The sequence below is a fragment of the Haliaeetus leucocephalus genome, unplaced genomic scaffold (genome assembly GCF_000737465.1).
Source record: "Haliaeetus leucocephalus isolate CR32 unplaced genomic scaffold, Haliaeetus_leucocephalus-4.0 Scaffold517, whole genome shotgun sequence".
In the NCBI taxonomy this organism is placed as follows: domain Eukaryota; kingdom Metazoa; phylum Chordata; class Aves; order Accipitriformes; family Accipitridae; genus Haliaeetus; species Haliaeetus leucocephalus.
The window spans coordinates 4,498,996-4,523,838 of NW_010972953.1; the positions used below are offsets into that span (position 1 = coordinate 4,498,996).

The 24,843-nt window shown below is 44.1% G+C and overlaps 1 protein-coding gene across 1 annotated transcript in view; it reads left to right on the plus strand.

Annotated features, from left to right (window-relative positions):
• Window positions 1–24,843, plus strand: part of ARID1A (AT rich interactive domain 1A (SWI-like)) — a 57,814-nt gene that overhangs the window by 23,976 nt on the left and 8,995 nt on the right. The window contains exons 5-12 of the mRNA XM_010576147.1: window positions 14,389–14,629; window positions 14,999–15,088; window positions 15,798–15,965; window positions 16,589–16,904; window positions 18,212–18,357; window positions 18,445–18,554; window positions 20,989–21,198; window positions 21,755–21,962. Of these exons, the coding sequence (XP_010574449.1) occupies window positions 14,389–14,629; window positions 14,999–15,088; window positions 15,798–15,965; window positions 16,589–16,904; window positions 18,212–18,357; window positions 18,445–18,554; window positions 20,989–21,198; window positions 21,755–21,962 (1,489 nt within the window). The remainder of the gene's footprint in view (window positions 1–14,388; window positions 14,630–14,998; window positions 15,089–15,797; window positions 15,966–16,588; window positions 16,905–18,211; window positions 18,358–18,444; window positions 18,555–20,988; window positions 21,199–21,754; window positions 21,963–24,843) is intronic.

The following is a 24,843-nucleotide window of genomic DNA, read 5'->3' on the forward strand; positions in this document are numbered from 1 at the left end:
TCCATGTGACCCATCTTCTGGCGAAGAATGTAGGAAAAGTGAAGCCACTGAAGTAATTGAAGAAATTGCTCTAGCTCCAAACGGTGGGAAGTCCTGTTCAGTAGCATTGTTGATAGAGCCTTCATGAATCCTACCAATCAGCGCCCTCTGACTCAGATTATAGGAATTAGTTGCTCTGCTTAGCAGAAGTGGCTCCTTCTCAGCACCAAGTGGGAGTTTGTTTTATACCTTGTGGTTATATGTATTTGGCCTCTTTCGAGTTTTCCATTTTTCCAAGCGGTTTAAGAAAAGATACCCATCTGGGCTGTAAAAGTGAAGGAACCTAGAAGCAAGGGAATTTGATCCAATTTAAAAGTTTTAAATGTCCACCAATTTCCGATCAGGTACTTTAGAGGTTTGATGAAAAGAAATCCAGGGTGTAAAAAATAGGTCCAGCTTTTAGAAGTGGCTAACTATAAAGCTTGCTTCTGTTTTAAACAGACTTTATAGTCATCTTGTTTTTCTGAGTTCATCACCGAATGATTTGCATTTAAGAAATAAAGCAGTCTTTAGCTTACCCAACCCTGGTGTATTTTTGGGCCTTCTCTTCCTTAGCAGGCAAAAATTTAAAAAAGGAGACCCCCCCTGCAGAAATTCACCCTTACTCTTGTATGTGTTTCATAATTCCTTGTTGTCTTGTTAGGATCTTGTAGGACAAGACCAGCACCCCTGTCTGTAAATTGAGAAATGCATCAGACAGTGATGCTGTGGAATGGTTTAAAGGGAGGACCTCTGAAGTGTATGGAAGTCAACTCTTTGTTTCAGTGATCAGTCTCTTGCATGAAGTTTGGCCTGGGGATGCTTAGAAACAAAAGAGCTACGTGGAAGGGTGCTATCAATTTCTTTTTATCTTCCTTATATTGCTCAGTCTGTCTGTTTTAGAAAGTTTTATCCTACTCGGGAGGATTCCTAGATCCCTGTTTTGCCATTATGTATGACTTACAGAAGCATAGTTAGTTTATGGGCTTTTAATTTTTTGTGGAGTTCTGAGCCCTTTTCTAAGCCTCAGTGGGCACTGTGCAATAGCTCACTGGGTATCTTGGAATTGGGGCAAATTGTGCCATGCATCATCTTTAATTAAACATAGATCAGCTCCAGCAGGAAAAGGAGGTTTGCTGCCTTATAGGTTCTTATAAAGTGTTAAATTTATGCACCCAGTGCCTTTACGAGTCCTTGGCCTTTACACATGAATATTGTACATCAACATTAATGTTGGAATTCTAAGCAATAAAGGGGGGAGTATTTTCTTCGCCTGATCCTATCACCATTTCAGGAGGTGGTGATCTCCTAGATTGTGATGTTGTCAAGTTGTTCAACTCCTGTGAGCTCTTGCTGGCTTTGTTAGGATCTGCCTGAGAAATGTCACGTTGAGCGTTCTGGGTGGGGGTCTTCAAGATATCATCCGGATAACAATTTTTGTGTCACTAAACTTTTTCCTGATGATGTTCCTGTATTCAGACTTTTAACAGCAGAAGAGTCAAATTACTGATTTCTCTAATGCTTTGTCTGCTCATCTGTAAGCAGCAAAATGTCTGGTCTTCCATTTCTGCTTGTGTTACAGGCTGTTCTAGCTTAAGTATTTCCTGGTTTGTTGTTTCCTTTCTGAAGATGATACTTGCTGTATTTTGGGGGAGAATCCTGCTGCTAACTTGAACTCACTGATGCCTTTTAAAGAGTAATGCATCCATGTGAGTGTCCTGGCTGGTACTCTTTTCCTGTAGCAGGCTAGGTGAAGAATTTTTTCTGAAGAATTTGCTGCTTCCCTAGGGAGTCTCTGTCAGGATTGCAGCTAAACTAAACTTAGATTGCTATTGTGTATGGGAGAAGTGAAGCGTAGTCTTTTGTGTCTGGGTGTAATAGAGGAATAGGAATCCTTAGTATAAATCTGTTTCTCCCAGGAGATTCCCTAGTCTCTTCTCCTTAGCAAAGAATTCTTCCTGGCAAGTCGTATCCAGTTTGTTTGGTGTCTTTACCTTTTGAGGCTTGGATTCTGAGTCTGTAGGAATCAAATATTTCCAGCTATTAATTACCTTCTGCTTAGACATGGAAGGTGGTGGTAGCAAGTGTAGGGGAAGCAAATAGGGTACTAGGACATCCATTTGCGTTTGGATTGCAAATCAGTTCTGCTGCAAAGTTCTCTGGAGTTTTAGGTTTGTTGGGAGGAATTTTGTATCTCATTATGGAACATGCAACAGATTGTTATCTTGCCTCAGTCTCTGTCTTATGGGCTGCTGTGAAGGAGTTGAGTGCAAGTTCCTGATGTCTTGGAGATGGATGAGGAGTAGAGCATCAAGACAGTGATTGCCACGCCAGGCTGTTTACACCTTCCCAACCACAGAAGTTGGTATGTGTGGCGTTAGGACTTCCAGGTTGGCCCCAAAAGCCATTTATAAAGCAAAACTGATTTGATACCAGCGTGTGCTGGCTTTTATTTGCTTTTCACTGGCCTTTCTGGGATTTCTTCAGTGAAACTTTCCTATCTGTGGAAACCAAAACTTTTGTGAGAGCTATTGTTTTCAGCAGTGCTTCAACAGGAAAGGTTCTACATAGGGTGGGACTTCTGGCCGAACCAGGAGGACGGATACTGGCTAGGTTTTGGATGTCCTGAAATAGCAAGGTTGCGTTTGAGTTTTTGTTGCAGCGGATACATAATGAAGCAAACTGGGGCAGCTTGGACAGGATTTTCAGAATTCCGACCCCAGAATGTCCTTAGTTTGTTTTGGTCAGTGTACTGTGTAGCCTGAGGGAGAAACCCCATCCCTGTCCTGGGCAACTTATTTTCATCTTGATGTGGAGTGGGAATCGTTTTAATCTCAGTATTTTGCACTATTGGAAAACTGTTTTGCTTATTCAGCTGTGTTTCACTTTAGTTCATCTCTGACTTTAGATCTGAAAAGTGTTTTGTCAATTGCAGAAAGGAATATAACCAACTGAAGACAAATTCCTGATCCTTGTTTGACTTTTGAACGTGCATTCTGGTCTTGGGTCTTTGCAGTATGGATTTAGCAAAATTAAGTTTTGTGAGGAGGGGAGAGGAATGAAGCTGCAGAGTTTTGGATTGTGCAGAAAGAACCCTTATGTGAATATCCCCAGCAGTTGCGGGGTATTTTTTGTTTGATTACCTCTTCCTTTCTTGAGTCAAGTAGTTGCTGAATTTGGACACTGGAGGTTGTCACAGAAGCGCCGTTTGGATTTAACATTCTTACAAAGTGGTCATTTCAACTTGTACTCTGTAGGTACTTGAAGTGGAATAAAGTTGAGCTCTGTCAGCTGTGTCCCCTGACCTGGAAATAATCAATGCAACAGGCTGAAATGCAGCAAAAAACTGTCTCAGAGCTGCTGTAGATGGGGAAGGAGGTGCAGCCCAGGAAATGAACGTTTTCTTAAAAATTCTTTGAGCTTAAAATTAATCATTTTGACAATTTTTTGGGGGGAAGGGGAAAATAACCTTCTATAGTTGAATCTGCTGGTCACTTTAAGCTCTTTTTTTTTTTTTTTTCTTTTTCCATATGGGACTTCCTGCTTCTGTTTGGTTTGTATTTGGCCTTTTGAGCTTGTCTTATTGCTTGCCTTAAGAGAGGGATTAGTGATGTATGCATTTCAAAGCAGGTTAGTTGCATGCTGTGGTGCCTGGGCATTACAGTGGATATGCAGGTAAACACAGCAGCACCCGAAGGCTTGCCCTGAGGAGCACAATACCTGAAACACTGGTATGAGAGAGAGTGGTACGTTCCAGTTTATGCTAATATGAAGTTTTCGATTCCAAGTTATGGTGATATAAGGAGTTGAAAATGTTTGGGTTTGGTTTTTTTTTTTCCTGACCAAGGCTCCTCTGCCTAAGCTTTTCTCCATGTGTGATTGTGGCCGTCATTTCTGTGTGGTTTCTTGAGAAGGCTGTGCCTTTTTTTTTTTTTTTTTTAATTTTGCTAATAGTGGAGAGTGTGGAGAGCTGCTTGCAAAGCTACCCTAATCTTCCAGCCACTCCAGTGACATGTTTCACGCCTGTGACCTGCTTCTCAGGGTTGCTCAGCTATTTGTCCATGTGGCAATTTTCTCTCCTCCCACTCCTTCCTCCGGGTTTGAACTGAGCTAATCCGACCCGGTGCTCGGGAGGAAACTCCCCACCCCACGCTGCATCGCCTGGGCCCGCTCCGGGCTGCGCGGAACCCTCCGCCTTTGTTGCCAATAAATGTCCCTTTTCGTGACGATGCCGCGCGGAGCCACGGATGCAGCTTCGCGGGAGCCCGCGCTGGCAGCGGGCTGTGCTATGCTCGATGCCGGGCTCGTTTCCTGTTTCTATTCTGGTCGAGAGCGGCTCAGCTCTGCTTCCTGCCTGCACGCCTCGCACTGATTCCCCTAACCCCCAGCCTTTCGTTTTCTTAGGAGCGATTTCAGTTACGGACCCAACGGAAAGAGGAGACGGCGACCTCCGCGTGGAGGTGGGCGGCGGGGACGGCTGGTGGCTTGCTCGGGAGAGGACAGGCTTTCATTCTTTTAGGCCTGACCGGAGTGACTAGGCGGGTCAGTGTTTAATCAGGAAATTGCTGTAGGATGACCAGTTCTGGTCTTGGATCCCGAACAATAGTCCGTGCTCTGTCACACGCATCCCCTGCACTGCTGCAGCCTGAAAATACAGAGCTGCTCCTTGTGTCATAATTGCTGAAGCGCACGCCTCGCGAGGTGACCCTCAGTTTTTAAATGCGCTTTCAAGAAGCTCGTTGTTGTAGGGCAGGGAAATCAGTTTTTCACTTTCTTTTGCTGCTGACTTGGTGTCGTTGGAGACCCTTTAAAATGTGCGGGGCCCTCTTGTCAGTCTGGTATCGGACATACTAGCCTCATCATCTTCCTTGTCCCATCAAAACTTAACCCTGCCGGGGATCCCACACCATGTAGGGGAGGGAGAGTCCATGTTGGTGTGACCTTCATCTGCTGCGTGGAGCGGTCACAGGGATAAGTGAAGGTGTTTAGCTTTGGCTGACAGCACTGCACGCGTTTTAAACGCTGCCACACCTGAGCTTTCGGTTTACAGGAATCATTTTCCTGTTAATGTCCTTTTGGTGTGCTGGATTGACTTGTCTTGGAGACGTGCACGATCATAAATGCCATGGAGAAAACTGTTTCCACATGGTGCTCAAATGTGGGGCATGGCAGGGGCCCAAGGCTCAGTCTGCTTTGCTCCCTTCCTGCAGCGGCCACGCTGCTTCTATGGGCTTGTGCCCGCACCATTGTGGGTACAACGTTTATGCTGTGATTTCAAACAAGCCCTGGTAATTGGAGGAGGAGTTGTATAATTGGTTTTTATTATAATTTTGAATCAAGTCTTACCCAGGAAAGTAGAAACCTTTATTTAAAAAACCCAAAAAAACCCCCTGAATTTCCTGAAATGACAAGAAGTGACATCTCTAGGAATTGACTGTTCTGGCACCCTGACCCCGAGGGCAGCACTGGGTGTACGTCAGCTTCTCGCATGGGCCAGGTTTCCATGGTTATGTTACCTCTTCCTGTGCACACTCGCTGCTCTGAGCCAGGGCGAGAGGAGAATTTCCTTGATTCTTTCCAAATGCGTCTTCAGTTTCTCTGTCCCATCCAGATCCGTGGTACCTGGGTACGGGTGTGGTATTGCAGACAGGTTCTTGACTGGAAGTGGTTTCTCTAGAGATGCCCCAGCTGGCAGTGTCAGGGGGCTCAGCCGTAGCCCCTCGTGTTGCTCCATCGTTGCCTCCCCACAGGTACAATGGACTTTGGGAAGGAGCTACCAGCTTTCAGCTGTCTCTACAGCAGCTTTTTTTCCAGTGAGGAAACTGCCAGATTCATCAGGCTTGCAAATACCTGATACCTTAGAAATCTTGTTCTCTCCTAAAATCTTCCTTCCACTTTTTTAGGAATTGATTCTGTCACTCTTAATTGTTTCAAAGAGGCTGATAACAATACTAAAAGCTGAGTTGTCTTAAAATCCAAAGTATTGGCCTGAACAGGGGCCTTTTTAATTCTTTAATTATTTCAGACTTCTGCCTTTACTGCATTTCTTTGCCCACCCTAACTCGTGTGGTTGGCATGGTGGCATAATCACATGCTGAGATGACTAAATGCTTTGGAGTCTAAATTGAACACATCGGAAACTGGAAAGCGCCTTCCAGAGGAAGCACTGCTGGGGAATTGGAATATCCCTATGGCTGGCAATAAAGAGCGTAGCTTCCTGCCTCTTACGTGATTTAGCGTTTTATATGATCTGGGGTTTGTCTTCAGACTGAAGTAGAATATTTAAAAACCTCTGGAAGAAAAACAAAAGCTCTTTAAATAAACAGCTTGTGGTCTGTCATCTGAGACCCATGCTAGTTTCTCGCTTGCACTTGCCTTCCCAAGGCCTGGTGTCAGATCAGCCTTTCTGATGGCTGTGATTGACTTGTACGTCTTGCTCCCCCTGCATCCCCAACACCCTCCATAAACTCAGCGTTGCTGAGAGCATCCTCAGATGCTGCTGCGATGTTGCTGCTCATTGTGCTTGGGGTCCTCCATGCTTCTTTCCTGCAACTTGTTTTAGGGTCAGTGTTACTGTTGAAGCTGGAGGTTTTGTCCTCTTGTGTGGCAATACTGCTGCTAGATGGCTGGGCCAACTTCTGTGTTAGCCAAAGTGACACTACTCTGCCAAGCAAAACTTCAGCGTTTACCACTGCTGCTTGGAATACTTTATGTTGTCTCAATGTTTAGATAAACCTGGGAATGCTTTTTAGAAGCTGAGCGGCTTTCAATGGGTTAAACGGAAACTCTCTTCTGGAGAGTTTTGCTGCTGCATTTCCCAGGGTCCTGCAGAGCGGCTCAGCACCTAGTGCTCCCTGAGTGGGCCTTCCATGCGGTGGGTTTTCCTTTCAGCGACATCTTGTTCTGTGGATGAATCATGTTGCTCCTTCTATACTTTGTGCTGCAACTACAGCTTTTGAATCTCTCGTCTCCGAAGACTGAGAATATGAAATTTGTTAGTCTGCTCAGTGTTTGGAGGGGGAGGAAAGTACCCTTGCCCCCTCCTTTTTTTTTTTTTTCCTCCTTTTTTTTTAAATTTATTTGGAGGGGGAAGAGAAGGAGGGGTAGCACAGGGTAGGAGCAGTAGATGTGATTAAAGCTCCTGCCGAGTAGATCTGTGGGAGTGGAGTATCGACCTCTGAAAAATCAATGGCTGCTGCGGTAGCAGTGCTGGCTGTTTTGCAAGGTCTCCCGTTGCAGGAATGTAGTAAAGCCAGCAGCACTTCTGTCTGTCGTCCTCCCTTTTTATTTTGTACCTGCTTTCTGCCAAACAACCAGACTTACCTAGATTTACTGAGGTGGATTAGAACAGCAGCTTATTTTTGCAATCAGAGTAAAATTTCTTGTGTGACACTGAGCCCCTCCTCCTGACAGCCTCCTTTCCAAATGCTCTTTTTCCTGCAGTGCAGCTAGAGCCAGCAGCTTCTACCAGTTTGTCTAAAGCCAGCCTGGAAGAATGAGCTTTTCAGCTTCTCTTTTGAGCAAGGAAACTGCACGAATCTCTCTTGCATGTTCTAGTCCCCATCTTAGGTTTGTAATTGTCAGCACTGAAGCCTGAGAGGAGCTTAAACTCCTCATAAGGGAAGGGAATATGGACTCCATCTAGCAGAGTCTGAAGCCTTGATAGTGTTACCTTCCTGATATTTGTTTTAGTGGGCAGGTGTTATTTCCTTGAAGTAGTAAAAGTCTAGCACTTATTTCCTTTACCTAAGGACTGCTTGGATGAGCAAGTGGCACGTAATAGGACTCGAAGGTTTTTGTGCATGCTTAGTTTTGTAACCAGGATCTTGGGTTTTCCTCCAAATCAGCTTGCTGCAGAACCTGAGAACTGTCTCGTTTTTAGTTGCTCACATGTGGTCCTTGGTCAGATCAGAGGCTGAGCTTCCAGGGACATACCTGAGGGGCCAGATCCAGTGATTTCATTGCATAATTAAATCCCTTTGTTCCTTCTGATCGGTGATCTTGTCCCATTTTGAAGTGGATGTAAGAGAAAAGGCAAAGCCATGAATTTAAAAAGCTTTCATAAAACACAGAAGTGTGTTGTGCAGCTTGTGCTAGTGTGGCAGTGATCTTCCTTCTGGGCATTCCCTGTTTCTTATGCTAGGAGAAAGTCATCTTTCCTTGTTAAAGTAAAAACAAACTTTTCAGCGCCTCGGAGAGCAGAAGTAAGAGCTACGTGGCAGCGGACGAAAGCTGTTATGCCATCAAGGGGACACCAGCTTGTGTTGCTAGTTGTGTTGCTAGGCTTTGGTTGTATTTGATTACTCTTTAGTCATCTTGAGTAGCTTGGGAATGTGGATGAACATGCTTCCCGCACATGTATGAACACAAAATCAGTAACAGGTAAACTGGCAGCTTAAAAATAAATATTTTTGGTTTCTACCCCACTCCTCCCAAAGTATGACAGGGTACAGAGCACACAGGAACAGAGCATTAAGAGCATCTTTTACTTCACTTGAAATTCCAGAAATGTTCTGGGTGTGGCGAGAGGTTTTATTGGAGAGACATCCTGCATGCATCCTTCTTCCTCCTCCCTTTTGCCTCTTGTCCAGCCTATACGTGCACCAAGAATGATGAGCATCTAGAAGGTGCTTTTGGTGCTATAAAGATGGACTCATTATCTTCTGCACAATAACCCATGGTAGAAGAGCAGAGTGAGGTGAATGGTGGTCTTCGCTGAGACAGCTTGTATGTTTTTGGGATAGGACAGGACTTGGAAATCTGCTTTGGCTTTGGAATAGTTCACTTTCTTCTCATGGTGATGGTAGGTCTTTACATTCCCACCCAGGGTGTTCAGTGAGCCTGCAGCTGCCTACCTAATGCTGAGAGCCAGTGCTCAGTGGGTTTCGTGTTTGTGGTGGTAGGTGCTGATGGATTTTGTCAGAATTTTAAAGCATGGCAGTCGAAATTGAGCTGGTGGTGATGCAGGGCTTGCAGGAGTGTGTGCCCTTTCCAGTGTGCCTCCAGTAAGCTGGACCAGCTTGGAGACTGAAAAACTGCATTCTGACTCTTTGATTTGTGAGCAAGAAAAGACTTTGGAGAAAGTAGTTTATAACTCTCTCTGGATGAAAAGTATCAGCTGGATTTCTACTGTAGCTTAATTTGTGTTCCCCAGCTCGAACTTCTGGTTTCTACTGGGGAAGCAATCTGGAAGTGGCATACAGTAAGTAGGAAGGCTGTGGCGGGCTGCAGAGCCCTCTCCAGACCCTTCTGTCACATCATGTGGCAATCTCAAGTCAGCTTTGCAAGGTGTTATCTTGGATGTGATGTGAATCTTTAAGTCTGGTGTAAATTGAGCACGGTGAGGTCTCTAGGCCGCTTTGTATTACGAGATAGAGTGCTTTGTGAAGCATAAGATGCAAGATTCAGTTGTCTGTACTGTAGAGGGAGGAATAGGTCTATGCATTTCCCCAAAATAGCAGGGAGATCCTAGCTTGTCGGTCAGCTGTGTAATTTTTGTGATAGAGAGGATTGAGGTATTTTGGGTGTGGAAGTGAAGGGGAAGGAAAGGACAAGCTTGTGATTTCTAAGTGTTGATAGTTCTTGAATGAGTGGAAAAGAAACTGCAGAGAAAATGAAATTGCAATAGAAAGTAGGTGTTTCAATTAGTCAGAAGCAATGAAGAGGCTTTTTCCCTTTCAGAAAGAATCGGGGAATAAATTTAGCCATTGTTCTCTGGTCTTGCTTGTAAGCATCTTTATGGAAACAACTGGCCTTACAGAATTTATAAGCTCCATGACATGCTCGTCTCCAGATCATAATTTCCTTGAGTGCTATCTAGTGATCTGATAGTGCCTACAATCATTACAGTCTGACTGCGCTCCTTCCCTCTTCCCCCACACTTTTCATATGCACTTAGGTTGGGGATGGGCAGAGGAGTAGTAGAGGAAGGCTGCAGTCCCCAGTGAGGAGATCAATTTGCTTTCTGGTCAGTCTTCCTGCTCTTCCAGATCAGTGGGATGGGCCAGAGTGGAGCCTTGAATCTCTTCTCCTCTGGGGTTTTGTTACCTTGATCTTAAGTATTTCTTGTTGTTTCATCTTTTATGTTTGTTTAACAAATGAGCTTGTATCAGATAGTGAAATGGTGGTTCCTCTTTTCATATAAAAGAAACCTTGCTGTTTCCAGCATAAACTAACTGGCTCCCTTGTGTTGGTCATGCCAGGACTTGCAACCCTTTCCCTGAGATAGATGAACTCCCCTGCCCCCTCCTTTGGGTACCAGATTGTGTGATTTCAGGCATGGTTTTGTTGTGGTGTGAAAAGGAGGTGTTAGCTGCTGAGTCCTTGTTTGTCAGCAGTACTGACAAACCCATGCTGGCATCGGTGAGGGCTGGGCAACCAATCGCAGCTGGAACAGTTATCGTTTCAGGGTCCCTGTGGGCTTCCGCTATCAGGTCACATCCCAAAATAACACTGGGCAGTATTTCAAGTGAAGAAACTCAGGCTTTGGGGCTGCAGCCAGCCTGGAGTGTGAGATTCTGTGTGAAATAGTTGGAATCCCTCCAGCGTTTTTGATCTGCATGGCAGATGAGCAATAAAATGCATAAAAAACACATTGGAAACACGTGAGGAAATTCTCCAGACCCTGACGTTTCCTTCAAGTTGGCAGAGTTACTGCTGTCAAGCCTCACCTCCTGTCTCGGCTCGATTGGCTGTGCTGGCGGGAGGATGGAAGAGGAGAGCCCTTCTCCTGGTGCTGCTGTGTCTTTCCAGGTCTCCTGATGCTCTGTGGGAGGCAAATAAAACCTCACTGGCCCTCTCCTCTTGGGCTTGATCCAGAACCCACTGACGGCAGCAGGTCTCCATTATTTCAATGAGGTTTTCTTTTTTTTAAAGGCTTCTCTGCTACGGCTGTCCTTAAAACAGTCTGTAGAGAGACTGAGAGATTTCTTTTTCCCCTAGTTTGTGGTGCACTTAAGTAAATGGGATATCAGAGCTGGAGGGTGTCCTTTAGGTTTAGTTAAAAAAAAACCCACTCTGTGCCTTGATGGTTGGCATCCTGAGAAAATAACTTGATAGGTAGAAAACAGCTCCTTACTGATCAGCTGCTTGCACTTAGGCATTCCAGTCCCTGCTTCTCTCCTTTCCCTTGCAGGAGTCTCACTTCTGAGAAACTTAGTCCTGCTGAATAACACACTTAGAAAATGCTGCTGCTGTGCTGGCAGAGTGTTTCTTTGCTGGGAAATGGCTTTATTGTTGGAATTCATAAAACTTACAGATCTTCAGCGGTGAAAGTAACTTTATGAGTTACTTGATTTTTATGGTCCTGTTTCAATTCATGTCCTAACATCCAAGAAAGGTTGCCATGTAATTCACTTTTAACTTATTTAAACTGATGATTTGAGAATCTGATCCACAGTCTTATAGCTAGAAGGCCTACTTTTCCTATATGTGAGGTCTGTGATGGTATGCTAGCAATGCAGAGGGGCCCTTGCTCGCATGTCTACCCTGTATTAACCTGCTTAATTAAAACTGAATGTTTTTAAATGACTTGCAGTACTTAGGTTAAGCTTTGATGCATAGGCAAGGTCGAAGACATCAGCTTTAAAGATTGTTATCTAGTTACTTAGGAGTTAATTTTCAAACAGTTTTTAACATTGCTTCATTTTATGTCTTGCAGATATTTTCGTGCCTGGCATTACCAAGTCATACCCTCTTAGTCTGCCAAGTTTATGTATGAATATTGCTCATACCACGTAGCAGACAGTGACCCCCTCAGATCCTGGAGGCAAATATTCTCTTTTGCCTCTTGGAGAAGCATGTCACTTACACTCCTGATAATGGAAGGAAACTTTCACATTTCACCTTGCACGCTTGCTCTGTATATGTCCTTTCATGCCAGTATTTTGCCTCAGGTGTACATTTTATAATGTGTTTTTTCCTTTCTGCCTAAAAATCTCTCACCTAAGTAGCTATAGGCTCTGCCCCTCTGGTCTGAAGGTTTAACTGCTCTAAAATGCTGTACCCGCATAAGCTCATGGCGGTGAGGATTTTAAAGCTGCAAAGGGTTTTGGTCTCCATTTCAGTGATGATGAAAACAGTGTTTGGATGCATTTGGTGATTCAGACTAAAAGTACCTTAATGTGTTTAAGGGCAACACCAGTATTTCCATCCAGTTTTAGGTTGGACTGAATTGGCTTCTGGGCATTCTGATCCCTTTGTTGACTTAGAGGGAGGGGAATCTATGTATGTATCTTACACCAGTGGCTCAAGTTAGATGCAGTGAGTCCAGGAAGAGGAGTGTTTTGTTCTTGATTGTTTGTGTTGGTTGATGCTTTTTAATGCAAAATGTTGGAACTACTGTCTCTTCACTCCCACTTCAGATGGTTTCCACAGTAGGAATGTGGGTTTTGTCAAAGTTGTCCGGGGGGAAAAAAGAAAACTGAGTAGCTGCATAAAGCAGCAATGCTTTTGATGTTACAATAGGAAGGTAGTGAAAATTGCAAGAGCTCTTAGACACTATTTTTAGGCTTTTTCTGCAGTTTTTTAGCTTTCATTGGAATAAAACAAAGCTCTTTTTTTTTTTCTCAGGAAGATAATACTTCAGCAGTAAGCAAATGCACCTCTGAGACTGTCGTGCAGGAAATGATCTCTCAAACAGAAGCAGTAATGGAAGGGGAGGAAGGACGTGCTATGCACTAAGTCATCCCACCAAGTGACTGGCGTTTTCAGCTCAAATGTAGCATTTGCCAGCATTTGTTAGAAGTGTTTTGATGAAATTCCACTGTTAAAATGGACAAGATTGCCTTACTGCAGCAGGCAACTGAATGTGGTGCAGCTGATGCCCAACTCTCCCCTTTGTCCTTCTGAATGTCACTGTCTATCCAACAAGTGTGATGAGGTGGCTGGGTGTCTCCCGGGTCGTTTTTTATTCTTCTGTAACTCCAGTTTTCCACTTCCTAGGATGTGGTGATGTACTGTTCTCCAGCTTAGATGATGGGGACATGCTGTCAGAACCTTTTCACACATCACCTGGCAGACAGGTGTTACAGAGTGATAGGGCTCTTGCTTGCTTCTGAAGGCTGATAAGTTTGCAGTATCTTGTGTCTGAGGTCCTTCCGCACTGCACAGAGCTGGGAAAATGTTATCCGAACTGCTGCTAAACAAGGCATCAGCCAGTCAGTGTAAATGAGACTGGAGTGTCCAAGTTATTTATCAGTTGGCTCAGCCTTTCTGCATGGTGTTTTAAATGAGGTTGGCTCTGTTCATGCTGGTCAGCTGAATACTGTGCAGAGGGAGTTGGATCTGAAATGCCTTCAGGGCTCAGTCCAGAACACTTACAGATCCAGGGTTGATTGCTCTGAAGGACTTACAAAGGATAGGTGAAGTCCTGGTAAGCTTTGGTCTGCCGCTTCTTCACCTGCTGTGATCCTTTGAATCTCTGGCAGAGATTTTATCTAATCACTGGAATAGTATAACTTGCCAGCTTTCTGTTCAAATGTGCCACCACTTACTCTGTCTTGGACTGTTACTTATTTATTCCAGGCCAAGCCTGAGTAGCTGATGCACCTTATTATCAAACAGCTAACACAATTGTGCATGTTGGATCTGCACATCACCTTCTTGGAAGTATCCCCATTTTTCAGACTTGCCAGCTGATTTTTGGTGCTGTTGCTTTGCAGTTGCTACTGTGGCGATTGGAGGTTTCAACTTTCTTAGGCTTTTCGTGCTTCTCTTATTCAGGGTGGATACATGCAGTAGGAAGGGTATTTTCTAGCCTTGCCTTCAGGAAAAGCTGAACTTCACAGGCTGATACTGTAACTGCTAATTTTTGCTATCTTTGAAGAAAGGGAAGTGGGAACCCTGAAGAGTATTCTACTGTTTTCTTTTAAATCTCTGTTTAGTTTGTTTTTATCCATCTCAAGTGAGTAGTTTCCCAGCTCATATGAGGTTTATGAATTAATTATGTTGAGGCAGGAGTTTTCTGTCTTTCAGAGGCTGAGCCACATTTCTCTTCCAAGCCATGATCACATGGAGTGTCTCTTCTGTTTGCAGTTTTACCTGTATTGTTGATGCATTCTTTAATTTCTTGCCTCTAAACTGAATTAAAAGAAGCAAGTAGGAGAATTAGCTAGTTGTTTGGACCATCAGGAAGCATTCAGCAAACCAGGTAGGGAACTCTTGGGTTCAGAGACAGGCAGCAGGATAAGACACATTTGGCAGTTACCTCAGTCTGCAGCAGCCTTCATTACTGACAATAGCATGAACAGAGTTCATTGATTTCTATTTGTAGTATGCCTAAGGGAGAAATGCACTCTTTCTTAGTGGTATGTGAGAGAACAGTCCCATGTCTTTTTATTTTTGCCTGATCTGTTTCTCTGTGTATTGCAGGACCTGTCTGGTTCAATAGATGATCTACCCATGGGTACAGAAGGAGCCCTGAGTCCTGGAGTAAGCACATCAGGGATTTCCAGCAGTCAAGGAGAGCAGAGTAACCCAGCTCAGTCTCCTTTCTCTCCACATACCTCTCCTCACCTGCCAGGCATCAGAGGACCCTCCCCATCCCCAGTTGGATCTCCAGCTAGTGTTGCTCAGTCCCGCTCTGGTCCACTTTCACCTGCTGCAGTACCAGGTAACACTACTCATGTGTTGATCTTTTGGTGGGGCTCCTTCATGCAGCTGGAGAGTGAATTAACATGGCTGGTGGGGAGGAATTGGCCAGTGTCAGTAGTATGTGGTTATTGAGGTCCTGTGATCTCATTTGTTTGCTTTAAAATGTCTGTAACTTTTAAAGGATGCAGTAAGATGGGTGGGATGGCTGGTAAACCAGCAGTGTCATTTTGCTGGGTTAATGTGACTGATCTTGCTCTTGTTTTTCTTCACTGTGGCTAATGTGCTCGTCTCCCGAAGTTGTTTGTAGTTCTGGTATTTAATACTCTTGCATCGTGGGTTTTGTGGTGTGCAATTTTTGTAATTAACCACTCTCCTTTTTGCGGTGTAGGCAATCAGATGCCACCCCGACCGCCCAGTGGCCAGTCAGACAGTATCATGCATCCTTCCATGAACCAGTCAAGCATAGCGCAAGATCGAGGTGTGTGACATGAGTTAAAAGATGTAATTGTAAAGCTAGATGTGTGACTAAAAATTACCTGGCCTGATGGCATGGATTCTATGGTGAGATAGCATTTAAAAGCTGCCCCGAGTTTATAAGTTGCAAGCGTTTAGGCACCTTGTACTAAATTCAACTGTTACTGGTTGTTCAGCCTCTTCATATTCCATCCAAGCTAGTAGTTTGGCTTGTAAGATGTTTTCTGTGGCTTTTGACACACTTTTCTGTGAACAGTGCTTGTCCAAGGTCCATGTCCTTAAGCTCAAAATGCGGGGTGCTCGCAACAATATTGTGTGCCTTTTCCCCCTAAGAAAATAAGGTTAATGTGGGGAAAAATGTGTGTAAAATTTCAGCTCTCATGGATGAAGGTATATAGTTGTCACCCTGAGAAAACAAACAAGCAAACAAAAAACCAACAACAAGAAGCCCCTAGGATTTGCAGAGTTGTACTGTCTATTCCTGTGACACCAAGTTGGTTTTTTTCTGGTTAAAACAGGAAATTGGATCTGTTATCTTAGCAGATAACACTGGCTCCTTAATAGCAACCACTGTAAAAATCTGTCTAGGCTGTTGCTGAAAGGATTTTGTTAGTGGGTCCCAGGGGTTGCTGTTACCTAACAACATGTGCGTCCAGTGGCACCTCTGGATACTTTGCACTAATAAGTGTCTGCTCCATTCACTGGGTGACCAGGTTACATGCAGAGGAATCCTCAGATGCCCCAGTACAGCTCACCCCAGCCCGGCTCAGCCTTATCTCCCCGTCAGTCTTCTGGAGGACAGATGCACGCTGGAATGGGGCCATACCAGCAGAACTCCATGGGAAGCTATGGACCGCAGGGTGGGCAGTATGGACCTCAAGGTGAGGCACAGTCAGCTCCTCCAGGTGGGAACTGAGCTGAGCAAATACAAAAGGCCTCTCTCGACTGTAACATCTTGTCTTTGATAAACTGTTTTTCTTTGTCCCCTCTTAATATGTGGGTAATACAAAACAGTGTGCTCCTTATGAGCTGGAAGGAACTGTACTTTGTTCATGTTGAGATCAATGAAATACTTGGCTTTTGGGGCTAGTTGTACTTCTAAATGTAGGATCCCTCCTCCTCGTTTAAAAAGGTGTAGGTTGTGCATCCAGTGTAATAGAGAAGAAGGGCCAGTTCTCTTTGGAGAGGAAGAAAATTGAGTGTTGTGTGTTTTGGAAATGGTTACGTGAGTTTTTTACATCCTGTCCTGGACCATTTAGCTCACTCTGCTTGGTTGAGGTTTGGGAGAGTTTCAGGCAGCTTTTGAATTGATGTTGTTACTTGGCTATGTCAAAACACATTTTATGTGGCTTATATCCAAGTACTTTGACTTTTTGTTGAGGTGTTAACACTCCCCCTCATCTCTGTTAGTGATCTTTAAATATTTGCTGATAGAAGATTTTTATGGTGATTCATAAACTAACTAGTTGAATGATGTTGTCTTCCCCTCTTTTTATCTCCTTAGGAGGTTATCCCAGGCAGCCAAACTACAATGCTATGTCCAATGCCAACTACCCCAGTCCAGGAATGGGAGGAAGCATGAACCCCATGGGAGCAGGGAGCCAGATGCATGGGCAAACTGGTGTGCCACCGTACAGCGGGCTTCCTCCAGGGAGGATGAGCCATGCAACCATGGGGAACAGACCTTATGGACCTAACATGGCGAATATGCCACCTCAGGTGGGGACAGGCATGTGCCCTCCACCAGGTGGCATGAATCGCAAAGCACAAGAAGCGGCTGCTGCCGCGATGCATGCTGCTGCCAACTCCATCCAGAACAGGTAAGAAATGAGATTGCCCCTGGTCTCTGTTAAAGTCCCTTCTCTATGTCAGATCTAGGTTTCAAAGCTGTGGATGGGATAACCCAAATTTCAGGTAATACTGAACATACACTACCTTGAAGGTTTGCCCTTCTTGGAGATTTTTTAATCAATCTTAAGTGTTAAAAAAGGAAGAGCATAAAGCTTGGATGAGCACTGTGTTGGAATACATCATTAATGACATGCTTAGGGAATTTTTAATATTCATAGGTGAAATTTATTTAACTCTGAGATCCCTTCAGTTGTTTTCCCTTTCTGGTCGTCTTTGTTGCATGAGTGGCTTAAAAGATGCTGCGTGTGTGGTAAAACCTATAAATCTAGCAGACAGCCATCTGAACTAAGGCATTACTTGTCCAGTGTAATGAACTTCTTCCTTTTAGGGCCTTGATGAGCAGCTGTGGGAAAGGGAGCTGGAATTCAGCACTGAACTTTGCAACTATTTTCTGTGATGGTGGTTTTTTGGTGTTGTTTTTTTTATTTTTTTTTTATTTTTATTTTTTTTTATTGCACATTTCAGGGTAGGTGTATGTGGCCTACCAGAATGCCAGGAGAGCCATGAACCTGCTTATAAATGGGGTTCCCCCAGTAAAGCTGTTAGATATATTTGTTGTCTGACTGGCCATTGTGCTCCTCTCCTTATGCTGACTTAAGGACTGCTTCTGCAATCTACTGTCTGATGTTACCTATGACTGCCAAGAGGCCAAGTTCCCAAATGCCAATAAAGGCATCAAAGCCTGTCCCTTTCAGTAACAAGTTTGAGCAACAGTTGTGTATGAGGTTTTCTGATACAGGTAAAATAATGTAGCTTGTATGGGTAACACAAAGGAAAGAAAGAAAGAAAAATCATTAAATGTGGCTGGAGCACTACACTGTTAGTCTATACAAATAATGGATTCTCACTTAAATGCACAGGGCTGCATTATTTGTATATCTGTTCTTCCCTGTAAAGGCAACTTAACAACTGAATTGAAGTTCAGTTTGGGGATGTAGTAGAACAAGATTAAGGATGAAAATGTTCAGAACTGAAGTCCCTCTTTTAAAATGGTTTGCATCCCCTTTTCTTTTGAGAATGAGACTTAGGCTCTAGGGTTGCTAAGCTTTAAAACAGCACCTGATCTTTGGTCTTTTGCTGGAAGATTGAGCTGGAGAAAGTCACTTCTCCACTTCCTTTGTAGAAGGTTTCTTTTAGCAAACCTGCTTCCTTGGAAGACAAGATCTTAATGCTTAGTATTTGGAGTAAGTGTCTGTTTCTTCCTTGCCTTCTCTAGGCCTCCTGGTTATCCCAACATGAATCAAGGGGGAATGATGGGCACTGGACCTCCTTATGGACAGGGAATTAACAGCATGGCTGGCATGATAAACCCCCAGGGCCCACCCTATCCGATGGGTGGGAATATGGCTAACAACTCTGCAGGTAAGCCAGTGCTGACCATTAGGCATTTCCTTGATTTCATTGTACTGGATGGAGAATCAGTGTTAAAAGATTGTTTTAACTTCCTAGGGATGGCAGCAAGCCCTGAAATGATGGGTCTTGGGGATGTCAAATTAACACCTGCAACTAAAATGAACAATAAGGCAGATGGGACGCCAAAAGCAGAATCCAAGTCAAAGGTAAAATGTTTTGGTTTTTGTTTTTAATGACTCCCATCCTCTTCAGCATGCAGGGAAATAAAATCATTGCATGTTAACTTGGAGTGAACAGTGCATCGGTCTAGTAGTGAGTGTGGTTCCTGAGAGAAAGCTATTTTGATTCATCCTCCTCACCCTGAACAGACTTCTCGTTAGTATGGTTGTCCTTGTAGTAGTATGTGATCTGACTGCTACTTGTGACCATGGTTCTAACTCACAAGTGTGCCGAGTGAGTGGGATATCCTCTTTTGGGATGTGTTATGTTTTGGAGCGTAATTAAAGACATAAGTGTCTCGAAACGTGTGTATCTGTGTTTTAGAGTAGGTTCTGGCTATATTTGCAATAAACCACTAAATACCCACATATGTTAATAATAGTATTCTTGCAGAGCCTGAACTGTGCCATCCACTACAGACACCCTCTAGCCCTCAGTAAGGCCAGGAAAGGGACTCTTCCATTAGAATTCACATGTCCTCCCCTGTTTAAGCCTTTATCTAAAATTTCTAGCAGATGCCTGGCACACCTTATTTATATGTTCTCGTTTCAAATGTGGGCTAGTCTTGCCTTTATTAACTGGGGACAAGGTACCTGAACAGATGTGCCTTTTGGATTGGCTTTATCCAAGTCCACAGATCCTACAAATAGCTGATTAGACTGTTGCTTGAATCAGAAGTGTAAAGGTAAAGACCATGTAGTTGAAGTGCTCAGTGTAAGGAGATTCAATGTGAATTATGCTTGATGTGTCCAGCCCTGGCTGTGCTTGAACTGTGGCAGTGGTTCCAAGAGGTTCTTCAGGATTTATCAGGAAAATTCAAACAATTGAGGGTTTTACTGCTGGGATTCATAAACTGTTCAGAAATGAAGGGGAGCATTTCCCAGTCCTTTGGGACCAATCAATTTCACTTGAAAAACAACTTAATATTAGGAAATATCACTTGCCACAGTGAAACTACCAAAAGAAGTGTGAACAAACCTGAGTTTGTTGCTGGTGTAGACTTGGAGCTAGTCACTTACCACCTCTCAGCTGGGAGGTGGTACACTAAAGTGTTACTGTTGTTTCACAAACAAACTAATCCTGTGTTAAAGCCAGAAGAGGGAGGCAAACAAGTTCTTCAGGGACTGTTTTTCTTTGCATTACTGCTACCAGTTTCAAAAGAACCACCAAAAAAACAGTTTCTGAGCCCGTAGTCTCCTCTTTTGCTACTTGAAAGAAAATAAAAGCTCTGCAAGTTTGATACCTGTACCACCAGCAGTCTCCGAGAAGATTCAGACGATCTCTCAGTGCTGCTCATGTGTTCTGGCACCTGCCTTTCTATTTATGACGAACAAGGACTTAAATACTCTTGGGCTAGTGGATGCCAGAACCTACAAATAGGGTTGTTCTGTCCTCCTGGTCTGTGCTGTTCAAGGATTATCTTGCGTTAATGAATATACTCAGTCTTGGGTGTAGGGGTTCATCTACAACATCATCAGATTTGAAGTTCACTTCTACCTTGGAAGTTCATTTTCAAGTAAGCATTTGGAATGCCAAAACCATTTCTGCCTTTACTCCAAGTGTGTGTGATCCAGGTGGTGAAAGACAAAATAACATGCTTAGGCACTACTTAAGAAGACTTGGGGGAAGCAAGGCAAGATGCAGGTCCACAGGTTTTACCTCTAAATAGACCCTCGGACAATTCAGTGAATCAGATGTGTAGGAGCTAGTGTGATACTCCGTAACTGAAAGCTTGTATTTGAAATTGCTGTGATGCCTTTCCACATCAGTCTTCCTGGATCCCGATATGCCAGTGATAGCAAACCAGTATGGGAGCTTATGTCGTATCTAGGTAGCAGGAGATTTCTGCACTTCTGTCAGTCAGTAGGCAAAGGAAGAGAGATGGTCTTTGTGGGGGACCCCTCGCACACATTCGTCAAACAGGTGCCTCTAATCTTTATTTTTCTTTGAGGCATGTTTATTTTTATTCCTTGGCAGTGTTTAGTGACAGTTTAATCTGGCATCTACGACTTGGGTAAGAGAAGAGACTAACTTGCAGTAGCCACGGGGAATCTCATTTGCAGTTGAATTAAGTGTTTTCTCATATATTTAGCAAACAAGCCCACAAAGGATGTCTTAAAGAGATGGCTCTCTGCAAAGTCTCTTTGAGGTTTGTTTGGTTTCTGTAGCATTCCTGAAACCCTTCACTTTTTAAAAATACATACTGTATGAATTCCCTGAGTAGCGGCTGGTTTTGTGATACCTTTGTCAAATAATACTTGCCTGACGTTGATCTGAGACTAGTGTAGGTCTAATATACAGCTTTTCTCAATATAACAGCAGAACTTTGAATTCTTATCTGACTGCTTTTTTGAAACCATCTCGGACGTGAACTAGCTGCTTTTGTGCTGCTCAGTCCTGATATCTCTTTGCTTCTCCTAGAAGTCCAGTTCCTCTACTACAACCAATGAGAAGATCACCAAACTCTATGAGCTGGGTGGTGAGCCTGAGAGGAAGATCTGGGTAGATCGTTACCTGGCTTTTACTGAAGAGAAGGCCATGGGCATGACAAATCTCCCAGCAGTAGGCAGGAAACCCTTGGACCTTTACCGGCTCTACATCTCAGTGAAAGAGATTGGAGGATTGACTCAGGTGAGCGTCCAGCAGCCAGTGTGGTGACTGGGTATTTGTATTCAGAGCTGCCTACTGTCTGGCAGTTGCAAGCCAATGGGCAACACAATTTAAAGTCAGCTTTGTAGCTAGATGTAAACCATGACTTTCCATTTAGCTGTGTTTATTTTCTTTTTATTTTTTTAAATAATGCTTATAAGACCCAGCATCCTTTAAGTGACCCAAATGTCTGCTCTCCTGTTGTCTGGCTGAGAACAGTCTGTAGTGAGATTCAATTCAAGTGCTTTTTTTTCCATGTTTGTCCAGTTCAAAGATTGGTGACACTGTCTTTGTCTTTGCATCTGGCTGTCAACTGACCTCGTGACTAACTTGATTTGCAATCCGTCCCTGTTTCAAAAGTTTTTTGTAGGTGGGGAAGAGGGTTTACTAGTTTTGGGTTTTGAACACAACTGTATCTGCTCTGCTTAGCCCTTACTGCATCCTTTGTGTTAGCTGGGAAGTGTTGATTTCTCCCCAGAAAATTTGTTGGAGAAGTAGCTGGGATTTTGAGTTTAGAGCCTCTTCTTTGTTTGTGCAGGTCAACAAAAACAAGAAATGGCGCGAGTTAGCCACAAATCTCAATGTGGGCACATCCAGCAGTGCAGCTAGTTCTTTGAAGAAGCAGTACATCCAGTGTCTCTATGCCTTTGAGTGCAAGATTGAGCGAGGTGAAGACCCCCCTCCAGATATCTTTGCAGCTGCTGATTCAAAGAAGTCTCAGACTAAGATACAGCCTCCATCTCCAGGTGAGTTTAGACACTGGTTTAAGGTGTGCAATGAATGTTTGAACCAGAGGATCTCTGGCACTGTATGCCCGACTCCATGTGCTGTGGGCCAGACTGGTTCCAAACTTCCACAAAGCCCCCATGTCTGTTTCTAATTAGATGTTCTCTGGTTGTGTGGATTAAATACTTTAGTAATGGGGGAGTGAATGGTACTGGGAATAAGTCAAGTCGCTTGAGGTAGTTCAGTTTTTGTGTGTCCCACCTCTGTAGTAAGTTTAAGAAAAAGGAAAACATAAAAATACATACATACCTATATACACATACCTCTATGCTTACTAGTACGTCACTGCCTTATGAGAATCTGGTGGGGAGAGAAGTCTTGAGTTATCCCTACAAGGTGATCTCTGCACTTCTAACAGCAGCCCTTGTTGTTACTGCTGAGCTTTGGGAACTTGCTGGAAGAGTTGTGCTTATTTTGACTATGCAAGTGCTACCTTCTGGGAGTAAATGCTTGATGTGGGTGTGCACTCATCTTCCTCATGAGTTAGTTCTTTCTGTCTTCAGCAGGAGTCAGTGAGGACTTTCTGAGGCTTTGTGGACAGAGAGCATTGTAAGCCTATTACAAGTTGGATGCTCTAGAAATCAAGCCCTTTAAAATGAACTTCTACTGTTGTTTCAAATTTGATGAGGTGGTCCAGTTTCTGAATATTTAAGCAGTGTTCAATTCAGGTTTGTTTAACATAAAAAAAAAAAGAGAGAAGAAAAAAGGAGAAAACATCCAGGCTAGCAGTGCATGCTGTACTCTTTCGTCTTCGGAAAGTCTGATCATTTCTGTCTCATTTGCATTGAATTCATTGCTTGAATTGCTGCTGAACTTGCCAGCCCTTTCAGCTTCAGTTTTCCAGTTTGTCTTATATAAGTAAAACCTTCAGATGCTCTTTCTGGTCAGAAGCCCGTTCTTGTAGGTGAAATAAAAACTTTGTCTGCTTTGATGTTCCTGTAATGTTTGCAAAAAAAGCCTTTTTGGTTCTGAAACCTGGCATCATCTTTGTCTCACTCCTGAGGAGTGGAATAATGAACCCTTTTTAGATTGTACTGCGGTTGTGTCTCAGCCCTGCTAAGCCCTTGATCGACAGTATGCTTGTCTGAATATTCTGTTGGCAGCTACGTTTATCTATCTTCTCAGTTACAGAGTGTTGCTTTTTTAAAGAACTAAATCATGTCTTTTCACTAGTCAGGAAACCTGTCCCAGTGTAGCTTCAACCTTGGTGTATTCGGCAAGATAAAGCAACTTTTGTGTCATTAGACTAAACTTCTGTCTAAAGTGGTGTCTGAGTTCCACTTAAACTAGACCACAAATCCATCCCCACTTTCTTTCCAAAACCTCTTTCTTGCTCCTCTGAGATACTAGGCAGTGGAACAAAGATGTTAAGAGCATTTGGAGTTTATTTGGAGAGGGCTGAGACTTTTAGGAAGGCACTGAAAACTTTTTGTAGCACTAGATGCCTGTCAGAATGGATTAGATGGTGCACCAATTTTTATTTTGTTTTAGCTAATATGGTGCTATGTGAAGGTCGTGAGTCTGCCTTCTGGGCTGTGGTACAGGTGATCTCTTGCCTCAGCACATCAGTGGGAGGAATTTGTGGGGCTGCTATCCCAAACTCTGCACATTTGTGCAGCTCTGTTGACTTAGTCCACAGGTTTGATTCCTGCTATGTGAGGACTGTGCTGTATTTTCTATTTAAACTATTCTCTCTACTTGTCTTACTCCAGACTCCTGCAACTAGGAATATGCAGAGGCAGCAGTGAAGCATGGTTGGTTGTTCTGATCCTTTTAAGCTGTATCACTCAGCATGTTCATGCTTCTCTTTCGCTTTGCTTTTCTTCCTCTCTCTTGCTCCCCTGGATCGGCAGGAACTGAGGGTGCAGGGCATGACACAAATAGCTCTCCCAACCCCAGCTCCAGGCTTAAGAGCCTTAAAGGAGCATTGAGTCCCAGTGGGCACTACTGTTCCAGAGGCTTGCTGAGGCCCGCTGAAGCAGCATCCTCCAGACTTGCACACACAGAGGTCTGTCTCCCAGCAAAGCACCCTTATGGAGAATAACTTCCCTGTTTGAAAGGCAAGTGGACAACAGTGGGGCATTTTGAAGTCCCATCATTCGGATGAAGTGCTCTGTCATCCCACACAGACACACATGCTCTGCTCTTCTTGCAGACTTTATAACCTGTTGTTGTTGGCTTACACTTCATTTCAGCCTGTTCTGTCAAATTAACTACTGCATAACTTGGTAAATGATGAGGATCACACTGTACAATTCTCCATTAACCACTTTTTGAGGCTGCAGAGCATCTAAAGGCCTTGCAGGACAGTCATCTAGGTAGAGCTCTTGCTGCCGGAGCTGGTTTCCATGCAGCATGCATTCATAACCCTCGAAAACCAAAAGTGTTTACAGAAAGGCCTTGGCTGGAGTGGACTGGGTATTGCCTCGTGGGCACTTGGCATGGATTTCCTGCAGACCTTCTTGGGTTCCTGCTCACAAACTGCAGCATGTCCCTAGGGAGGCGTAATCAGTCTGCCGTTGGGTTTTAATTCCCAGAGCATGGAACTGGCCCAGCTCCAACTGTGTGTAAATTTGTGAGTGGGAGGGACGGCAGGGGGTGGGGACAAACACCAAATGGCAGCGACGCAGGGAATGTCTCGAGGCCTCTTCCTGCCGATGCCAGCATTACAAACCAAGAGGAGCGACGAATTCCTGGGGGAAGCGAGTGGAGCTGAACCGCCACTGAGAAAGGCGGGGAGGGCCCATGAATGAAACTCCCTGCTGAGCTTGCCTCTGCCCTTCCTTCTCCCGAGACCTCCCTGGGCTGGGAGGGAGTCCTGGAGAAGAGGACAGGGTGCCA